The 21,237-nt window shown below is 44.0% G+C and overlaps 2 protein-coding genes across 11 annotated transcripts in view; one reads left to right on the top strand and one right to left on the bottom strand.

Annotated features, from left to right (window-relative positions):
* The window catches only part of PTPRO (protein tyrosine phosphatase receptor type O), a 30,268-nt gene extending 28,959 nt beyond the window's left edge, over window positions 1-1,309 (top strand). For 8 of the 9 annotated variants that reach the window (XM_085883621.1, XM_085883616.1, XM_085883615.1 and 5 more), the window contains 2 exons: window positions 508-628; window positions 877-1,309. In XM_085883621.1, the coding sequence (XP_085739747.1) occupies window positions 508-628; window positions 877-1,086 (331 nt within the window). In that variant the 3' untranslated portion in view covers window positions 1,087-1,309. The remainder of the gene's footprint in view (window positions 1-507; window positions 629-876) is intronic. The other variant, XM_085883617.1, reaches the window with a different exon arrangement.
* Window positions 985-21,237, bottom strand: part of LOC147025902 (epidermal growth factor receptor kinase substrate 8-like) — a 55,200-nt gene continuing 34,947 nt past the window's right edge. The window contains exons 11-21 of one of the 2 annotated variants that reach the window (XM_085883613.1): window positions 21,146-21,234; window positions 20,784-20,858; window positions 19,934-20,079; window positions 19,661-19,793; window positions 13,368-13,402; window positions 11,438-11,537; window positions 10,137-10,403; window positions 8,401-8,572; window positions 2,928-3,099; window positions 1,712-1,844; window positions 985-1,556 (exon numbers count right to left, since the gene is read on the bottom strand). In XM_085883613.1, coding sequence (XP_085739739.1) covers window positions 1,497-1,556; window positions 1,712-1,844; window positions 2,928-3,099; window positions 8,401-8,572; window positions 10,137-10,403; window positions 11,438-11,537; window positions 13,368-13,402; window positions 19,661-19,793; window positions 19,934-20,079; window positions 20,784-20,858; window positions 21,146-21,234 — 1,382 coding nt within the window. In that variant the 3' untranslated portion in view covers window positions 985-1,496. The remainder of the gene's footprint in view (window positions 1,557-1,711; window positions 1,845-2,927; window positions 3,100-8,400; window positions 8,573-10,136; window positions 10,404-11,437; window positions 11,538-13,367; window positions 13,403-19,660; window positions 19,794-19,933; window positions 20,080-20,783; window positions 20,859-21,145; window positions 21,235-21,237) is intronic. The other variant, XM_085883614.1, reaches the window with a different exon arrangement.

The following is a 21,237-nucleotide window of genomic DNA, read 5'->3' as shown; positions in this document are numbered from 1 at the left end:
TATCCCGTTCGTTTGCATCGGTTGTTTCTGTGTCATCAGTGAAGATGAAGATTTTTTTACCCATTAAGGAAGAAACGTCAAGGAAAACGAAATTGCAATCTTGGCAAAAAGACAATTCTGTTGGTGTGTTACTTTTACCGCGTGGCTCTGAGGAACCATTGCGTCGCGGAGTGGTGACCCCGTCCAGCATCGTGCCCCCTTGCCAAGGGAAAACTTCCTCGGCAGCCATATCCATCTGAACGTGAAAGGATTGTTCTTCTTCCATACAGTGTATATTACGTTAGTCGGTCTGATTCTTAAATTTGAACCGCCGTTAAAATGGCACTCCAAAAAGGAGGCCACAATCATGGTTTTATATTTCCTGGGTTTGTTGTCTCTTTCATTCGTTTTGTCTCTGTGCTCGCCTAGAAATCATTCAGAAATGAAGACCAGGATCGTTGAATTATGCTGTTGGACGTTCCAGATTTTTCTCCGATCTTGAGGCTCTCCCGTTCCCTCCGATTGCAGGCTCAGTACGTATTCATATATCTATGTCTCCTGGAGTTGTGGTCGAAATGTGGAGCAGAGAGTGATGTGCATTCCACCGTGTACGCCAATGTGCTGGCCCGCAGCTTCAGCCTGTCCTCCGGTGGGTCGACAGCTCAACCTCGTGTTTAATAATTATCCCATCCTCGACATCCTTCAAATTAAGCCCAATGCCTTCTTCCTCATTCCCAGTGTGCTATGTGTACATAACGTTACGGCGGTTTGTAGTTACCCTAAGGTGGAAATCCACCTTCGACCGGCCCGATGGTCATGTGATGTCGTTTTAATGATTCGGAGAACAGTATGGAGAACAAACTGCAACCAAATAATTTTTTTCTTCCTCTTTTTCAGATCAACTCTGCTGAGACATCATGGACTCGAACGGTGCATCAAAATGGAGGTCGATTCCTGCACGGACGGTCACACACCTGTACATATATAAATAAAAATGGAGAAACATTACTGAAGGAACAAGCTTTATTTAGGATTATCATTTTAAATGTCTTCCAAGCAGATTTTACAGTTTTAAATTATGGAACTTTATTGTGCGGAGCCAATTAAATGAGTTCCATCGTTACGGATCGGTCAATGGATGATTTCCTTTTTTGTCCATCTGTTCAAAGAATTATTATAATTACACGACATCCGCTGTTACCATGATAAGACGACGTGTTGTCAAAAACAAGAAAACTTGATGCAACAGGTAAGTTTCCTCGCATATTAGAGGAGATTGTTTCATGTATGTGCATAATGAAAACAACGTAATAAACTTTGTTTAACCAAATCTGTTTGTTTGAACTAACCTGGAAAACACAAACCGGTTCCGTTGCATCCAGTGAGGCTTTAAAGGAATCTCAAAGTTTGCATGTAAAATGTTCCAGCTACTCGACCGATCTGTGGGGAGGAAGAGGTTCAGTGAAGGGGAAGAGTGGCTATTTGGAAAGATCCATCGTGTGCTGTTCATGGAAAGGTCATATGTTCAGACGCTGTCGTTGCTGCTCCATTAGGTTCATCAGCTCACCCTCGTGCTCCTGTGGAAAGGTATTAATGGCAGAAAGACACACTTCAACCTCATGTGGTGATGGCCTCCTCTCTGGTTGGTGATCAGGCCTTTTGGGATTTTCCTCTGGGGCCACAAGCTACAGCGGTGTTTGTTCAAAAGGGTGTGAGGTGCTTTGTACTGTACCCTCAGCAGGGCACGTTGAATCTCCAGCTGGCTGTAGACGCGCGGACCCTCCGTACCACTGAAAAGCCGAAGCTCATCCTTGGTGAGGGCAAACAGCTGCTCACCGTTGAGCATACCCAGTCGGTCCTGCGTTCTGATCGGTAGATGAGACACACAATCCACTCAAAATGGAGAAAATGCATGAAGTATAGCAACGATAATGTACACCGTATAAAATAGTCAAATGAGGGTGAGTGTGCCAGAAAGACAGAAAAGGGAGTAAAGGAGTTGAGAACAAAAATAAAAAGTCAAGAATTTATGAAGCTGAGTCTATGGGCTTATGACTTCACCATTGCAGACAGTTCGGTGGTCTCTCTGTCTTCTAACACCTCCTTTCTGGTCTTGCACCCTCTGTTCTTTCCGTTCTTTGGCACCCTCCTCCCCAACCCCAAACCCCTCCCCACCCCCTCCACAGTTTCTGCACGGCGCATGTGGTCCATCAGCAACTCCATTTTGGTGAAACTCCCAAAATCCTGAACCACTGCTCACCTCCACTCCTTCATTCCTCTTTTTTTTCCCACCTGTGGAAGCAACTTCCACACTCTCTTCAATCTCTTCCTTCCCTCCAGGTCTTCAAGATAGCTGTTCCCCACCATCTCAGATCATCCCCAATTCAAAACCATGATCTCTTCTACCATCATTAACCCTCCCAATGCCGACCTATTTTCCAAATTTCCAGTTTTTCCTTCCTGAGGGTTTGCTTTTGTATCCATCTTGTCCACCCTGTGCATTCACCCGTACCAGTCATTCCTCCCCACATCCCTTATTTGTCCAAGTCTCCATCTATTTTGTTCCTCAACCCTGCTGTTGGTGTGTGTCCCCCCCCCAGCCACCCCCCTTTTATTACCTCTGTCACCAAAGGTGAAGGAGGTTATGTTTTCACCCCTCTCTGTCTGATTGTTTGTCTGTCTGTGTGCAGGATATCGTAAAAAGTTGTGGACGGATCCAGATCTGATCGAGGTCTTGAGACAGTTCTCGGGTCGAGACAGTTGTTGATGGAGGTCTTGTGAGCATATCGTAGCAGGTGTGAAAACAATAAGAAGGAAAATGTTTACCAAATATCATGACGACTTGCACTTCAGACACTGAAAGTATCACAACAAAAAGTTAAAGCACTAGACAAGGTTGTAAAAATGTCTGAACGCTACATTGATGTATATTCTACAATAGGTCTTACATTTTGGAAAAGCCTTTGGAAGCTAGCCATGAACACACGTCCTGCTGGTCAGAGTTGTAGCTGAGAGTCAGTGTCATGGGTGTCTGGCTCGGGGGCCTGATTCGAACTGGTTTACGTCCCACCGTGAGTCGCCGAGCCAGTTCGTCCTGCAAGATGTCCATTTTAGATTCAACTGTGGGAATGTGGAAGGGGAAGGGTGGAGCAAGGTGAATACTGTAGTTTTGGCTTGCGTTCACAGGCTGCAGTTTGAGAGGTGGACAAGGTGTTGATCCAGAGCTGATCATGATAATAGCAAATAGCATTCATACAGGGACACAGACAAGGGTTTGGAGTAAAGACCATTTACTTACTCACTTCAAAACCGATAATCAAATGTAGGAAGTGGTTTCAAGCAGAGTTTTAGTGAAAGATAAAGAATATACCATCAGTCTGAAGAGATAATCAGCTGAGTTTTACCATCAATGGATGGAATCAGCAGACAGTTGATTGAGGTACGCTAACTGCTTCGGGAAGCAAGGATAGGCTTATGTTTCGGGCATGAGCCCTTCGTCGGAGCAAAAGGAGGTTAATATCTGAAACCTCAGCTTGTCCTTGCTTCCCACGACAGTTAGCATATAAATCAATGTTCTGTTGTTTGCATGCATTTTTGTTTTACCTTTTGTTTTCACAATAACAGAAGACATCAAGAGAGTTCATCGAATACGATACCCCACACAGTGTTCAGGTATATACTTCAACTTTAATAAAGTAATTATTTTAACCCTTTGAACCCTGAGCTTCTTGGACTTTCAGCTCCCCCACCTTGGCTCCCTGGAGAAAAATCTGGCAGCTTGGGTAAATGAAGGTTTCATTCGCGACTGGTAAACCGGCCTCTCGGGTATATGGAGGTTTGAATAGCGGCTGGTAAACCGGCCTCTCGGGTATATGGAGGTTTGAATAGCGGCTGGTAAACCGGCCTCTCGGGTATATGGAGGTTTGAATAGCGGCTGGTAAACCGGCCTCTCGGGTATATGGAGGTTTGAATAGCGGCTGGTAAACCGGCCTCTCGGGTATATGGAGGTTTGAATAGCGGCTGGTAAACCGGCCTCTCGGGTATATGGAGGTTTGAATAGCGGCTGGTAAACCGGCCTCTCGGGTATATGGAGGTTTGAATAGCGGCTGGTAAACCGGCCTCTCGGGTATATGGAGGTTTGAATAGCGGCTGGTAAACCGGCCACTGTGGTATATGGAGGTTTGAATAGCGGCTGGTAAACCGGCCACTGTGGTATATGGAGGTTTGAATAGCGGCTGGTAAACCGGCCACTCGGGTATATGGAGGTTTGATTCCCGGCTGGTAAACCAGCCTTTCAGGTATATGGAGGTTTGATTCCCGGCTGGTAAACCAGCCTTTCAGGTATATGGAGGTTTGAATAGCGGCTAGTAAACCGGCCACTCGGGTATATGGAGGTTTGAATAGCGGCTAGTAAACCGGCCACTCGGGTATATGGAGGTTTGATTCCCGGCTGGTAAACCAGCCTTTCAGGTATATGGAGGTTTGAATTGTGGCTGGTAAACCGACCACTCGGGTATATGGAGGTTTGATTCCCGGCTGGTAAACCAGCCTTTCAGGTATATGGAGGTTTGAATTGTGGCTGGTAAACCGGCCACTCAGGTATATGGAGGTTTGAATTGTGGCTGGTAAACCGGCCACTCAGGTATATGGAGGTTTGAATTGTGGCTGGTAAACCGACCACTCGGGTATATGGAGGTTTGAATAGCGGCTAGTAAACCGGCCACTCGGGTATATGGAGGTTTGATTCCCGGCTGGTAAACCAGCCTTTCAGGTATATGGAGGTTTGAATAGCGGCTAGTAAACCGGCCACTCGGGTATATGGAGGTTTGAATTGTGGCTGGTAAACCAGCCTCTCAGGCATATGGATGTTTGATTCCTGGCTGGTAAACCGACCACTTGGGTATATGGAGGTTTGAATAGCGGCTGGTAAACCGACCACTTGGGTATATGGAGGTTTGAATAGCGGCTAGTAAACCGGCCACTCGGGTATACGGAGGTTTGAATAGCGGCTAGTAAACCAGCCTCTCGGGTATATGGAGGTTTGATTCCCGGCTGGTAAACCGACCACTCGGGTATCTGGAGGTTTGATTCGCGGCTGGTAAACCGACCACTTGGATATATGGAGGTTTGAATAGCGGCTGGTAAACCAGCCACTCGGGTATATGGAGGTTTGAATAGCGGCTAGTAAACTGGCCACTCGGGTATATGGAGGTTTTAATAGCGGCTAGTAAACCAGCCTCTCGGGTATATGGAGGTTTGATTCCCGGCTGGTAAACCGACCACTCGGGTATCTGGAGGTTTGATTCGCGGCTGGTAAACCGACCACTCGGGTATATGGAGGTTTGAATAGCGGCTGGTAAACCAGCCACTCGGGTATATGGAGGTTTTAATAGCGGCTAGTAAACCAGCCTCTCGGGTATATGGAGGTTTGATTCCCGGCTGGTAAACCGACCTCTCGGGTATCTGGAGGTTTGATTCGCGGCTGGTAAACCGACCACTCGGGTATATGGAGGTTTGAATAGCGGCTGGTAAACCAGCCACTCGGGTATATGGAGGTTTCAATAGCGGCTAGTAAACCAGCCTCTCAGGTATATGGAGGTTTGATTCCCGGCTGGTAAACCGACCACTCGGGTATCTGGAGGTTTGATTCGCGGCTGGTAAACCGACCACTCGGGTATATGGAGGTTTGAATAGCGGCTGGTAAACCAGCCACTCGGGTATATGGAGGTTTGAATAGCGGCTAGTAAACCGGCCACTCGGGTATATGGAGGTTTGAATAGCGGCTAGTAAACCAGCCTCTCAGGTATATGGAGGTTTGATTCGCGGCTGGTAAACCGACCACTCGTGTATATGGAGGTTTGAATAGTGGCTGGTAAACCGGCCACTCGGGTATATGGAGGTTTGAATAGCGGCTGGTAAACCAGCCTCTCGGGTATATGGAGGTTTGATTCCCGGCTGGTAAACCGTCCTCTCGGGTATATGGAGGTTTAATTCCCGGATGGTAAACCAGCCGCTTGGATATATGGAGGTTTGAATAGTGGCCGGTAAAACGCCCACTAAGATTGAAAGGGTTAAATATTGTTTAAAAAAACAAATCTGGAAGTTTAGCGCTATGAAGCAGTCTCATACCCCACCTTATACTGTACATTATCCTGTAGAACATGTCCAAGTACTGCAAAACTGGAAGTTCTTTGGAAGTATTATGAAGGCGAATTGTATTCTTCAGTGTTCAAGTATATACATCAATTGAAATAATTGTTTAAAAACACATAAAATAAATTAATTCCGGTTTTACCGCTGTTTTAGCGAGTGTCTATTACATCACCCTATCACTTTCCATAAGTTATTCGTGCCTGTTGTTTGTGTCCTTTATGATGTCATTAAAAACAGTAAGTTTCCTGTTTGGAATGATTTTCAATCTTGTTTGACAGCCAGACAGACAGACAGACAGTATAAAATTATCTCACTCCTCTCTATGTATGCGTGATCGGGCCAAATTCAGAGCCAAAGTACTGTTAAATGGCAGACTTGTTGGGTGGTCACTCGACTACCCTTATTCTCAGTTTTTCGGTCTGTCGTATGTTTGTATGTATGTAATGGACAGCTCTGGAGGCCAGAGGAGTTCACCGATTTTGATGAAACTTGGCAGGTAGGTTCATACCAGGATCTAGTTGTATGTTTTTGCAACGGGACTTTGAAATTTTTGAGGAATCCTAAAAAATTTATTTTTTCGAAAATCAAAAATCGCCTTCCAGGCTTTTATGCGCACTATAATCAACCTCTTTGTCAAAAAATTTCAGCCCGATCCGTCAAAAACTGTATGACTAGTATGCAATTATGTCGCGACCACCCATGTCACCTACCGGCTTGTCTTCATATTCATGTTCAAAATATAACATTTCATTTATATCAAGTTGTTTCCCAATCATCAATTGATGATGAACTGATTAGGCAGATGGACGGGCGGACCTGAACCAATTGCTTAACCCTGCTTTTCGCTTCGTGTGTGCGGGGTAAAAATTACCCTCTCCACTTTTTTTGCTTCTTTCTCATCCTTAGTCTTTGCTCCTATGTTTTCCTACCACTCTAAAGACTCCCATATAGAAAAACACATACTTTTCACTCAGAATTAATTTTGTAATCAGTTGGTATTAGGTGAAACCGATGCTCATTGTAGTACTGGTAAATGTAACAGTATATCAAAAGTAAATTCTTATCTACCGTAGATTTACCATTCATACCTCTAACAAAAATCTCATTTGATTTCTCACAAGTTCTAATATAAATCTCATGAGAATTTTTTTGTAAGGGAGAGTGCACTGTTAAACTTCTTACAGGGTATTTCATGGTACATCTGTGGTACATTTCTACAATAAATCAAAAGTACATTTCTCAAGGGTATTTCCTTGATTTCTTAACTAATTGTAGGAAAGACATTCTCAAAGTACGAAATCCTCTTTTCTGTCTGAGTACCATGAGTCTGATAAACCCATTGGCTGCAAATGAGGTCCTTGCAGTTTTTTTTTGTTAAGCAGCTTTGTTTGCACCCATGACTTAAGGCAACTAGAGAGTTCATAGAACACATTATCCCACACAGTGTTCAAGTATAATTGAACTGAAACAAAATAATGATTTTAAAGGTCGTGTAAAAAAAATTCCAGAGGTTGACCGCCGTTCCCACAGCGTCTTCTTCACCGCCTTATTTAATATGTCCAGCTACGGCAAGGCTGCAGGTTTTTGGAATCCGAAAGAAGGCAATTTTGGTTTTACAATGTTCAAGCATATAACTCAAATGAAATAAAGTAAAGATTATAAAGGTCATATAAAAAACAACTTAATTCCGGAAGTTTACCGCTGTTGATGCAACATCTTATTTAACACCGTTACATGAGTTTCGGCGTGCCTGTTGTTTGTGTCCTTTATGACATCCTTAAAAACAGTAATTTTCCTGTTGAGAATGATTTCCAATTTTGTTTGACTGCCAGACAGGCAGACAGAGGAAAAAAATGATGTCGCTCCTCTCTGGGCATGCGCGATTGGGACAAATCCAGAGCGAAAATATTGCTAAACTACAGGTTTGTTTTCCGATCCGTGTTCAAAATCGAACATTCAATTTAAATGAAGTTGTTCCTCCACCATAAAATGGCGTTTGTAGATGTACGGACAGACAGACAGAAGTGAGGCAATTTTTTAACCCCGCTTTTTGCTTCATGTGCACGAGATAATAAATAAACAACCTACAAGCAGCTCCTGAGCCTTCCACATTGGAGAAGAAAGACATTAATAAAGTCTTTGCATTGCACTAGACGTACAGTAGGCTTTGATCATCAACTATTTTCACATCACGAGGTGTTTCCTTTAGGGTCACATCAAATAAGGTTAGACTTTTGTTCATGCATTACTTCTTGATCTCTGGACCACCTGATATTTGCGGAGCAGATGGGAGTGGCTTATGGAAGTGCTCCAGGGACGCTGGTGGTGGCATTGCAGCTCGTGGACCATTGTGAGGAGGAGCCATGTCTTCGGGACCACGAAGTGGGTCCATTAGAAAGTTTGTAGAATCATGCTGAGGCTGGTGGAGTGCAGGCCTGATCTGCTCAAGGAAATGCACATAAAGATATTTGAGTTTGAGTAATGAGGTTAGGGTGAATAACAGCAGCGAAATGGTTTTATGAAAGAGCAAAGTTGAGGCAACTAGCATGATAGAGAAAAGGAGGGTGATAACAATGGGGAATCTGGATTTTAAGGAAACAAAGACAAATTCCGGATGTTGACCACCGTTCATGCAGTGTCTAATACACCGCCTTATTTAATATGTCCAACTACTGCAAAACTGGAGGTTTTGGGAATCCGAAAAAAGGCTATTTGTATTTTACAGTGTTCTAGCACATAATTCAATTGAAATAAAATAAATATTGCAAAGGTCAAATAAAACAAGCTCAAATGAGCTAAGCTCCTCGTCCTCTTAATGATGATGTCATAAAACGAATATGACATCATTATGATGTATCAGGTTTGCGATAAATTATCTGTGCTAATGCCCGGCTTGATTCCCACAAACAAAATTCAAACAGCTTGCCTAGTTTCGGAGATAATTGTATCGGCGATTTCCATTAGCGGTGATATTATGACGTCAACTTTTTTTTCTCGGAAGAATTTCCAAAATCGGAGATGGTTACTGCCTGTGCGTGGGCTTTCTGCATATACATGGCAAGTTTCACGAAGATCCGATGAAAAATCAGGGTTGTGAAACAAAAAAATGTCAAAAAATAGGAATGACGTCATAAAAATTGATATGACGTCATAGTGATGTATCATATGTGCGGTAATTCATCTCTGCTAATTCCCTGTTCGATTCCCGTAAACAGAATTCAAAACGCTTGCCTAGTTTCGGAGATAATTTTTAGGCGATTTCCATTAGCGGAGATATTTGGACGTCATAACTTTTTTTCTCGGAGGAATTTTCAAAATTGGAGATGGTTACTGTCTGCGCAGGGTATTTTTACATATATATGCCAAGTTTCAGGAAGTTTAGGAACTGTAGGCTGTGAAACAAAAAAGTCCACAAGAACAACAACGTGAGTAAGACTTAGAGATCCTCCACGAGGATCTTATAATTAATTCTGGATGTTTACCACTGTTGATATTGATGTTGATGCATGTTGATGCATTGTCTGGATGGATGTTGATGCATTGTCTTTTACACCATCGTATTTCACATGTTACATTAGTTATTCATGCCTGTTGTTTGCATCCTCTATGACATTCTTAAAAATAGTGAGTTTCCTGTTTAGAATTCCGGACATGACCAGCTCAGAAGAGGAAGCTGAATAAACAAAGCTCAATACGGGAATCGTGCAATGCTCCAATTCATGGTCGACTGATCATTCCATTCCCACATTACGTGCTTTATACTCAACGGGTTCCGATCTGTTCCTCGTCTTCCCACCAAAGGCAAACATTATTGGTGAAACCATCACAGGTGAACACAGATTGCTCAAATAAATTCTCAAAATGGTATGAAAAACAAATGAAGAATCCTGAAAGAAGGAGGAAATGAAAAACAAAAATGGTAATTGAGAGACACAAATGAGTGACAAAAGAATTGAAAAATTATGTGTCAGATAAGTAAGCAGGCCTTGAGGTGTCTCCAGGACCTGTGGGCCAGGTGGAAGTTGGCTTTGACGGCGAGGAAATGGTTTCGGTTGCTGGATGGCAGTCAGTAAAGGACCAGGAAGAGGATTTTGTGGCTGATAAAATGGTGGAATGAACGGTGGAGGTGGAGACTGTGGTGGAGGCGGAGGAGGTGGTATCTCTTTTGCTCTGCTCGTGTTGTACAAGGGAATGAGGATGTTGTTTGGAACATGACCAATTTCACCGCTCTGGCTTTGGACGCGCCACCATTGTTTTGAATCGTCCAAAACCTGCACACACAAACACACACACACACACACACACACACACACACACACACACACACACACACACACACACACACACACACACACACACACGTTTGGGCAGGAAAGGTGAACAGCTTTTCCGTATGTGATGTAAAATCGAATCATCTTGTTCTTCTCACCTTCCCAACTCCTCCAAATAGTTTTGTCATAACTCGTCCACAACTTTTTGAAATATCGTGCGATATATCGTATTTGGCCCCATCTGTCAATGAATGGTGAAGAATCACTTTAAAAAAAATTTAAATTCTCGTGTCCAGGTCCAGATCGGGATCGTCACCAAAATCGAATCAACTCTTCTTTGTCTTCCAATGGCAAAAAAAATCAATTCTTCCAATGGCAAACCACCCCAGGATAACCTTTGCCAAGAAACTGCTTCGGTCGCCCAAACACACAAAGAGTATGGTAGATCAATATAAAAAAATAAAAAATACATTGGAGAGATGTTAATTAGGACCCGTCTGTCAGTATTGGACGTTAAAGTTTCCATGATGTCTTTCGCAAAGAGTAGGTAAGTTATCACGAGTACTGAAGAAATTATAAGTTCCTGTCCAAACCCTCTCTCTAATCTGCAATTGGCAAGCATGGCGATCATGCCAACACCCCCAAAGTAAGTAGGGGAAGTCTTTGTCTTACTGTGAACTGAAAACAGACAGATTATGATGATGATGATGATGATCCCGAATTGATAATTCCCAAAGGCTAGCTTGTTTTCCAGAATCCATGGCAGTTCAGCGTCCATACTAATATGCCACTGTACCCACTGTTCTGTGTGTGACACACCCAAATATTTCTTCTTTTCTCTCCTTTTCCACCTTAAAAATGCAAAAAGCAGGAAAACTTTTGGATTCAAAATGGAATGGCCCAATGGACGCAAGATATTCCATTTTGATATTCCAACACAAAGAAAACGAATGAAAAAAAACAAATGAACAAGTTGAGGAATGTTGAGAAATCGATTACGGTATTGGTGAAAACGTTTCTCGTTGCTGACTCACCTCCAGCACTTGTTCTTTAATCACAGAGAGTTCATTGGTGTTTCTCGCCACAAAGTTATAGGAGGCTTTAGCATGTTTCCGCTCCGGAACTTCTGAGCCTCTACAAATGCAAAATTTCGACTGTAAGTGGGGAATCTACAAATCATGTACGTATGCAAAGAGGGAACTCTTGAAGGGTGAGCTTCTTCTATTGACCTATGTCCTATGACAAGCGTATTGGATGAGTTCAGGTCCTGCCCTTCTATACAAACAAGATATATCCAACAATAAATGCTGCCCGACAATTCCATCTGCTACTAGAACAGCACTCAATCGAGTGCATAGCTCCACCAGGCTGAACAGTTTACGTTTTGTATCGACTGATAGGCCGCATTTGTGTCCGGACATTAACCAAAATCTCATCGGCTTGTTCTTGTGACCGACCCAACTCATCCACCAAGTTTTGTCATAATCCGTCCCCAACTTTTTCAGATATGCTGTATCGTTTTTAGCCCAATCTCTCAATGGTGAAGAATCACCTAAAAAATTCTCGGATCTGGATCTTCAACAAAATCTAAACAATTCGTCCTTGTCACAAACTCAACTTGAGCACCAAGCTTCATCTGAATCCATTCATAACTTTTTGAGATATCCTGCTAACAGAGAGACAGAAGGACAGACAGGGGTGAAAACATAACCTCCATCCACCTTAGGTGGCAGAGATAAATACCTGTTGATGCTGATAGCATGAGGTACCTGTACTCTTACAGCAAATGAACATCCTGTCGTATTTTTAAACCCCTTCCACTCGTGGAAAAATTAACTTGATGTGAACTCTTTTGGTACCTGCAAAGAATTATATTATTAGAAATGAACAGGATAGAACGAACATCATAAATATATGTGGAAAAATTATGGGCCTAGACCAGGAATCAAACCCAGGTCCTCTGGCCTGGAAAACTGCTCCAGTGCTCTGCCAATTCTTCCACATATATAAGTGCCACTCTCTTTCCACCACTGCTTCCACCGGGGCACTCGCTGCCAACCATAAGAGCAACTCGGGCCTGCTCTCTCAAGGGTCTGGGCCCGTAATTTTTCCACATATATTTGTCATGTTCGTTCTGTCCTGCTCATTTCTATTTATATTACTATGCCCTGCTGTAGTCTTTAGTTGCGGAAATGGACGTGTTCCCCCCACAGGGGGACGACCCTCTCGATAATAATATTACCACTACTAGAAGCACCCGCTCCCTATGGGAGCCATCAAGGGGGTCATGTTATTATATTTATGCCTATTTTACTCCAAGGGGTCCCAAGATTACACACCCAAAAAATGGTTGCGATCGGTTCAGCCATTTTTGCGGTACCTGGGAACAGACGGACGGACAGTCGGTGAATTATAGTAAGATGGACACCTGAAGTTGTGAAAAGCTCTATTCAAGTTGATTTGAATGTCCAGAGCAGTTTGTGCTTTAAAATGTTGTAATCAAATGAAATCCCAAATTCTTCATTAGAGTCATCAGAAGGAGCTCAGCTAAACAAAGAGCAAAGATTGAATCATCAGGAGGAACCTGGATAGGATTCACATTTAAGCTGCTGCTCCTCCACCTTCAAACCCATCCATGCACAGACAAGTAAGCCTTACAAAAATATTTATTTTTGTTAGAATTCACTTCTCCGTGGATAAATAGACGGAGAAAGGGAGAAATTAAAGAGAAGTAAGGAAGTCTGGGCTAAAACATTAGTAGCATATAGGGGGATCAGATTACTATGCTTCGTAATACGTCAAATTTTTCTACCTTGAGGCTTTATGACGTTTGAGATCCTTACATTTTCACATCAAGTCGAGTAAATTCATACCAGCTGTGCTCCGACTCCCTGAATATAATTTTTCAAACAAGATTAGATGCGAGGCAGAAAAAGAGGGAAATCGAAGAAACGATGCTGTTACCTGCGTGAAGACCCAGACCTTGAATTATCATCCTCCTGAAAGAAACATGAAAAGGTTATGTGTGTTGTAATAAGCTTCCTCCCACTCAGTGAACGACAACATTCAACTTCTTGAATGCAACCTTAAAAAAAAATAAAAAAAACACTGGGGATACAATAAGTCTGAACATTATTTACATTTTTGAGATCATCATCTTCATTCACAGTACGGTCTACACAAGTCCAAGCACTCGGGGTTCGAGGGCGAGCAACAGGTCTGGAGGCCACCCCGTTGACCCCCTCCCGTACCGGGGATTGAAAAATCATCAAGTTTTGGATTTGTGAGAAAATCAAACCCAGGACCTCTGGTGAACCACACTAGTGCTCTCAGTGTTGACCATACCAGTGTGTGCGTGTTATATACAGGTAGTCAGCTAAAAAATGGAAACACCTGGGTAAATGAGGGACAACAAGTATATTGAAAGCAAATGCTTCCACACAGGTGTGGCCCACGGGTTAATTCAGCAAATAACATCCCAGCACGCTTTGGGTCATGTATAAAAATGCTGCACAGGCATGGTTGCCTAAAATTATGGCTAACGTAGCTGCAGAGGAAACCTCAGTGATGAGTTTTTTTTGGGGGTGGGGGTGGGGGTTTGCCCCTTTTTAACAGCATGTTAGCCTTGTCATGTTTGTCCTGCATGATTGATCCCCCCCCCCCCAATCTCGTCTATTTGTTTATTTTATACTTTTTGTCTTGTTTGTCCTGCGTTTTCGTTCATCTTTCACTTCCTGCTTTTACCCGGCTTTCCTCCTGTCTGATAGGCCTTGCCCACCAGGAAGGAAAGTAGCCTTGCACTTCCCTGCTACACACCTCCTACGCCCTCTACCTCTTTTTCCATGGTCATGGTCATGGAGGTGACCAAGAACGCCGAAGGCGTCCCGGCAATGTCGCGTGCTGGAGGATTTGTTATTTATTTATTTGGCATGGGGCAATGTCCTTAAACTGTAACTCTACGTGTTTTTGTTATTTTCTTTCTGTTTCAAGAGAAACCCCATTTTCTGATATAATGACAAGAGAAAGCAAAAATTGTAAGACTTGTACATGAATGTGGTTCAATCATTCAAGCCCAAAGGCATTTTCAGCATGAAATGAACAAACCAGTCCTTGAAAGACACTCCATACGAAGATGGGTGAATCATTTTGAGGCTACAACATCTGTTGTGAAAGGGAAATCTGCTGGAAGGCCAAGAAAGTTAAATGAAAGGGCGAATGCTGTAATGAAGGCATTTACTGTGCCTTCAGAAAGTAATCACACCCCTCGACTTTTTCACATTTTGTTGTTTAAAATGGATCAAATTAAAAGAAAAGAAAATTCTCACCAATCTACACAAAGTACCCCATAATGACAAAGTAAAAACGTTTTTAGAATTTTTTACAAATGAATTAAAAATGAAAAGCTGAAACGTCTTGCGTCAATAATTATTCAACCACTTTGCTCTGACCCTCCAAATTGAGCTCAGGTGCATCTAATTTCGTTTGATCGTCCTTGAGATGTCTCGACTACTTGAATGGAGTCATCCTGTAGCCTATTCAATTAATTGGACATGATTTACAAACTAACACAACTTTCTATACGAGGTCCTACAGTTGACAGTGCATGTCAGAGCAGAAACTCCACCATGAAATCCAAGAACTGTCCATAGAACTCCGAGATAGAATTGTGAGGAGGCATAGATTTGGGGAATGGTATAAAACAATTTCCAGCGTGTTGAAAGTTCCCCAGAGCACAGTGAGCTCCATCATTAGGAAATGGAAAGAATATGGAACTACGCTGACTCTTTCTAGAGCTGGCCGTCCGATCAAACTGAGCAACTGGGAAAGAAGAACCTTCGTCATGGAGGTGACCAAGAACCCAATGACCACTCTGACAGAACTACAGAGTTCCTTGGCTGAGATGGGAGAACCTGCTGTAAGGACAACAATCTCTGCAGCACTTCACAGATCGAGGCTTTATGGGAGAGTGACCGGACGGAAGCCACTCCTGAGAAAAAGGCACATGACAGCTCATCTGGCGTTTGCAAAAAGGCACGTGAAAGACTCTGAGAGCATGAGGCAAAACATTCTGTGGTCTGATGAGATAAAAATTGAACTCTCTGACTTGAATGCAAAGCACTTTGTGTGGTGGAAACCATGCACAGCTCATCGCCCATCGACCACCATCCCTACCGTGAAGCATGGTGGTGGCAGCATCATGCTATGGAGATGCTTTTCAGTGGCAGGGACTGGGAGACTTGTAAGGATAGAGGTAACAATGAATGGAGCCAAATACAGGCAAATCATTGAGGAGAACCTGCTTCAGAGTACAAAAGACCTCAGGCTGCGGCGAAGATTTACGCTCCAACAGGACAATGACCCCAAGCATACAGCCAAAGCAACACTGGAATGGCTTCAGAACAACAACGTGAAAGTCCTTGAGTGGCCCAGCCAAAGCCCAGACTTGAATCCCATTGAGAATCTGTGGAAAGACTTGAAGATTGCTGTTCACCGACACTCCCCATCCAACTTTACAGAGATTGAGCAAATCCGCAAGGAAGAATGGGAGAAAATCCCCAAATTCAGATGTGCAAAGCTGATGATACGGACATACCCAAGAAGACTCGAAGCTGTAATCGCTGTCACAGGCACTTCTCCAAAGTATTCATGCAAGACATTTCAGATTTTCATTTTTAATTAATTTGTAAAAAAATTCTAAAAACGTGTTTTCACTTTGGGCTATTTTGTGTAGATCGATGACAAAAAGTTTAAATTTAATCCATTTTAAATTCAGGCTGTAACACAACAAAATGTGACAAACGTTGAGGGATGTGAATACTTTCTGAAGGCACTGCACATGTGCAGAGTATTAGAGTGTAATAGTAATCCACTGGGTGGTGTTACGCAGCAAGGTAACACCCCGAACAGGTTGACAACGAAAATGTACGCACTCTATGAAAAATGGTCCGAAATTCATCAGCATTTTATGATTGCTGGATCAATTAGTATAGTGGTATATATAATCCAAGAAATGAACACAATGGATACATATTTGTATTATTGTTAAAAGCAGTCCAAAATCCTTCGACTTTTGTTCTTTTATCCTGAAAACCGACAACCCTTCAGTCCCAATGTTCCCGGACTTGTGGTTGGTTACCACATTCATCGCGCTTGTGTGTGTGTGTGTGTATATATATATATATATATATATATATATATATATATATATATATATATATATATATATATATATATATATATATATATATATATATATATATATATATATATATTGTTACGGCTCTGGAAATTCACAATACACCATAAAGGGTCCTCAGGTGAGATATATCGATAAGTTCATGTGTAGTTAGCCCACACCTGTTGTTTAGAGGGAATATGTGTGATTCATCCGGGCTGCGACGCTTTGAGTTGGCCATTTTTCTTTCTCTATTGTTATTTTGGACCATTAAGCCGCCAACAACTCAAACACCACCACCTTTGCCTCTTTACCTCCACAACTCCATCCCGCAAACATCGGTTCACTGCTATTCCCAAACGACGCCCGCCAACCACCAAACCACCACAGCAAACCCCCCACCATCTTCGCCTTTCTCCTTTCACAACCATCGACCCCACCACCAGTCAACACCGAACGTCGTACTGTCCGAAGCCGTTCGGTGATTGCTGCCGAACGCGGCAAGCCGCGAGTGCAATGGATGTCTTTACGGGAGAGAAATTCAGATCAGGAAGGCTTCACGCCCCTTTTCCTCCGTCCAATGGGCGAGCGTCGGGCAGTATGGCCCCGCCTCCAAGCGCGATGAATGTGGATTCTTTATGGGAGAGAAATTCAGATCAGGAAGGCTTCACGCCCCTTTTCCTCCGTCCAATGGGCGAGCGTCGGGCGGTATGGCCCCGCCTCCAAGCGTGATGAATGTGGATTCTTTATGGGAGAGGAATTCGGATCAACAGAGGCTCACGCCACTTTTTGCCACACCAATGGCTGAACAGAGGGTGGTGTGGCCCCGCCTCCAGGCACGTTTTGATCCTAAAATCTGCATACAGGCTCCTCCCCCCGTCTATAAAAGACGCCAGTCTGTGTGAAACTCAGAAGAGTTGTAGTGTGGTGTCGTCTCGTCGCTGGTCGCTGGGCTCGTCTCTTCGCTGGGATCGTCTCGTCGTTGGAATCGAGCCACCTTCGCTCTCACAAGCGACCAAGCCAGCCAGCCATTCCCCTCGCTCGACCCTGAGCATCAACAATTTCCCCCCCCCCCATCCGCGCTGAGATAGTGCCGGTGGCCCCGTTCATTCCCCACCCTAACCGTGGTGCCGACCCAACCGTGCTGGCGCGGAGCACGCTGGAGAGGGCTCACCGACCACGCCAGGGGCACGGAGTCGGGGCGCAGCTGCGCGGACATTGCGGCTTGCCCGCCATCGCGTCACGAGGATGCGGGTAAGACCTTTTCGGTCTTGTGGACCTGGCCGCTCCTCCAGGTTCCGCGCACATTTGGTTCACGGACCCAGTCTACCTCCCTGCCTATGGGGAGGTCTTTCCTGTTTATTTTGAATGCATGATGTGGCGCCGAGTCCAGACAAGTATAATTGTTTAAGTGTTGTCAATAATTATAGTCGGTAGTAGTGCTTTTGCTTTGGTTGCATTTTCTTTTTTGCTTTTCCCGCATTGATTGCATGGCTGTACATACGTGCATGTGTGTGAAATAAAGTGCTTGCTTGTTGAACTGTTTCCCATTTCGTTGCGTCCTTTCCTCTGTTTGAAAGTTCCATCTTGCATCACGTAAGGGATTGATAGTGGGTTGAAACACCCGATAAGTAATCTGAACCGTCGAGGTCGACGATAACTCCGCTTGGTTATCCCTGCAGCACGGAACAAGCCGCTTAAGCAGTTCGTGTCCGAAGTCGACCTGCGGCGAGGTACGATCGCCCAGTCGACCACTCGCGCAGGTACTTAGGTAGGTCGAATTTGGCGAGCAACCCTATCCTGCACGGGTGGGCAATTGGCACGATCGTGGTGAGGTTAAACCCCCACCCGTGACTGGCTCCTGGCGGTAGTTCCCGGAGGGTCACGACTGAATTGTCCGTTCCGGTGGGCGACGTGTTGCGATTCGAGTTACGTGGCCGATCCCACGCCGGACGGGCCAAAATTCGTAACAATATATATATATATATATATATATATATATATATATATATATATATATATATATATATATATATATATATATACTGTATATGTTTGTGGGGTGGATGAAGGGATTTCATAAGAAAGATAGCATTGTGTAGTGTTGCTTGGCCCGTGGACGTGTAGGAGACATCTCGATGCAACTAAGTCGGGAGACTGTGAGCTTAAGTGTTATGTGTCACCACACGGGGGGGGGGGGAGGGGGGGGAGACATACAACATACTGAAAAAAAGAAGTAGAGGGCGTAGGAGGTGTGTCGTTGAGGAGGAGGGACGCATGTGGTTGGAGGGACTCAGAGGACACGAAGGATCTCGATTTTGCTCTCGGCCCGCCAAAGGCTGCATGATCGTCGTATTCGTGCTGGTAAATTTGGCTCGCGTGCTGAGCAGGACATTGGCCGTTGACGGTTCAGTTGAGCTGTGACGTGTGTACGATTCTGAGGAGGGAAGGAGAGCATGCCTCGTGGCCTCCACACGCGGTCTCAGAGATTGTCTCAACGTGTGGACCATTGTTGTGAACAGACCGAGTGTGGGAGAGGAAAGTCGGCATAGTTGCTCTGGAGAATAAACTACAGCGCAGTTCGTGAGCCGTGCCATCGAGTGCCATCTCTGCACTGCCTGACAAATTGCTCGGCGCAATTTTGAGCACGGTTGCCCATGTGCTGACGCGGTCCGATCGCCACGTTTCATAAAGACCATCTCGCCGAGACCCGAAGCTATGTGCCAAAATAAAGAAGGAATTTTTATTCATTTATTATGTTCCCTTGTCTGTAGAGGTGCCTCGACTTAGAGTTTAATTGACCTCACGTTTTTCTTTCATTATTATAATTTGAATTATTGTCATTGAACATATTTGATTCTTGTTATTTAATTATTATTTAAATAATTTGATTTCCTTGTGTCCGTGTATCTGCGCCGTTCTGGTACATCGCTTGGCTGTTTTCCCGTGCGTGCATCAATCTCCGCGAGTCTCAGCTTGTCAGCCTCCGAGGGAGAAGTTTGGCTATCCATTCATGTAGAGGTTAAATCCCCTGGACATGACAATATGTTACTAAATATATAGTTAAAGATGGATTCCTTACCTCATCCAGTGACCTGTGATCACCATTTCCAATAAGACCCCCTGGTGTAACAGAGGGAGGCATTGGGACTTCCCAGCCATCCTGAAAGTGTGGTGTGTACTGTGGTAAGAAGAGGTCTTTTGGCCACTCAGACCTGAATAGAAACGACAAACATACAACATCCTGCACGTCACAATCTCTTCTTGTAAACAGATTAAATATCCTATCCCGATCAGAGGTATCAGCTTCCAGTACCCTGTAACACTAACACTTGTAGCTATTAACCAGCACTACCTTGTTTTATACCAGGGGTCTTGCAGCTCCTCCCACAGCGACTGCTCTTCAGGTTTGAGGCTTGAGCGAAGCAGTGCAACAGCCAGTGGAGTGAGCAGTGGGTTTAGCACAGAGCGTGCAACCTCAATGGTGCATGAACAGACAATCTGCGATGCATTGTACGTCAAACACGTATCGAGGCTCAAAAACTCAGGACAAGCTTTTGAATGAAAATGAATATATTCAATTAATTTATGATTTTAAAATAACTTGGCAATGACTCGATGACTCTACTTTAGTTATTTTCATCAGATGGTATAGTTTATAGCAGTGAGATATCGATGTGAAATGGGTATGAAGGTTGTGAGGTGAGGAATATGGAATATAGGATGATGTGAGTATAGGAGTGAGAAGTATAGGAAAGCACAGGCACAGGTCCAATCTATGAGAGAGAGAGAGAGAGAGAGAGAGAGAGTCAGAGAGAGAGAGTCAGAGAGAGAGTCAGAGAGAGAGAGTCAGAGAGAGAGAGAGAGAGAGAGAGAGAGAGAGAGAGAGAGAGAGAGAGAGAGAGAGAGAGAGAGAGAGAGAGAGAGAGAGAGAGAGAGAGAGAGAGAGAGAGAGAGAGAGAGAGAGAGAGAGAGAGAGAGAGAGAGAGAGAGAGAGAGAGAGAGAGAGAGAGAGAGAGAGAGAGAGAGAGAGAGAGAGAGAGAGAGAGAGAGAGAGAGAGAGAGAGAGAGAGAGAGAGAGAGAGAGAGAGAGAGAGAGAGAGAGAGAGAGAGAGAGAGAGAGAGAGAGAGAGAGAGAGAGAGAGAGACAGACAGACAGACAGACAGACAGACAGACATCAGTGAAGAAGTGATTTTTCAATCACCATTTTCAATGGAGTGAAAAGGTTCTGCACAAGGTCTTCTGATCCTGGATCGGTGATCTGACCTCTGAGACGACCCTAAAAGAACAAGTAGAATAGGGTCAGCTGTTTGTAAACAAATCGTTTAGATCCACCGTCTTGGAGAGATTGATTGTGATGGATCGATGATGTAGAGAAATTACAAGTGTTAAAAGTTTTGAGATCTAAATCAGCTACGTCTAACACATCAATATGGTTCATAAGACATTTTCAGCCCTCCTCCCCCTCTCAATAACCCTCCCCCCCCACCACCCACCACCCCAATCTCACCATAAAGAACAACAAAGGCGTCCATGTGCAAATGTTGGCATAAGCTTGGCACTTACCAGCAGATTGAATGCGAACTTGAATTTTTGCAAAATGTCCACAAACTCTTGCTTTGGTGGTGGTTTGGCTCGTCGGGTTAGCAGCCCATCTG

The sequence above is a fragment of the Eptatretus burgeri genome, chromosome 5 (genome assembly GCF_056783735.1).
Source record: "Eptatretus burgeri isolate ZD-2024b chromosome 5, Ebu_testis_v1, whole genome shotgun sequence".
Lineage (NCBI taxonomy): Eukaryota > Metazoa > Chordata > Myxini > Myxiniformes > Myxinidae > Eptatretus > Eptatretus burgeri.
Note: the sequence above shows the minus strand (reverse complement) of the source record. Positions and strands in the feature narration are given on the sequence as shown.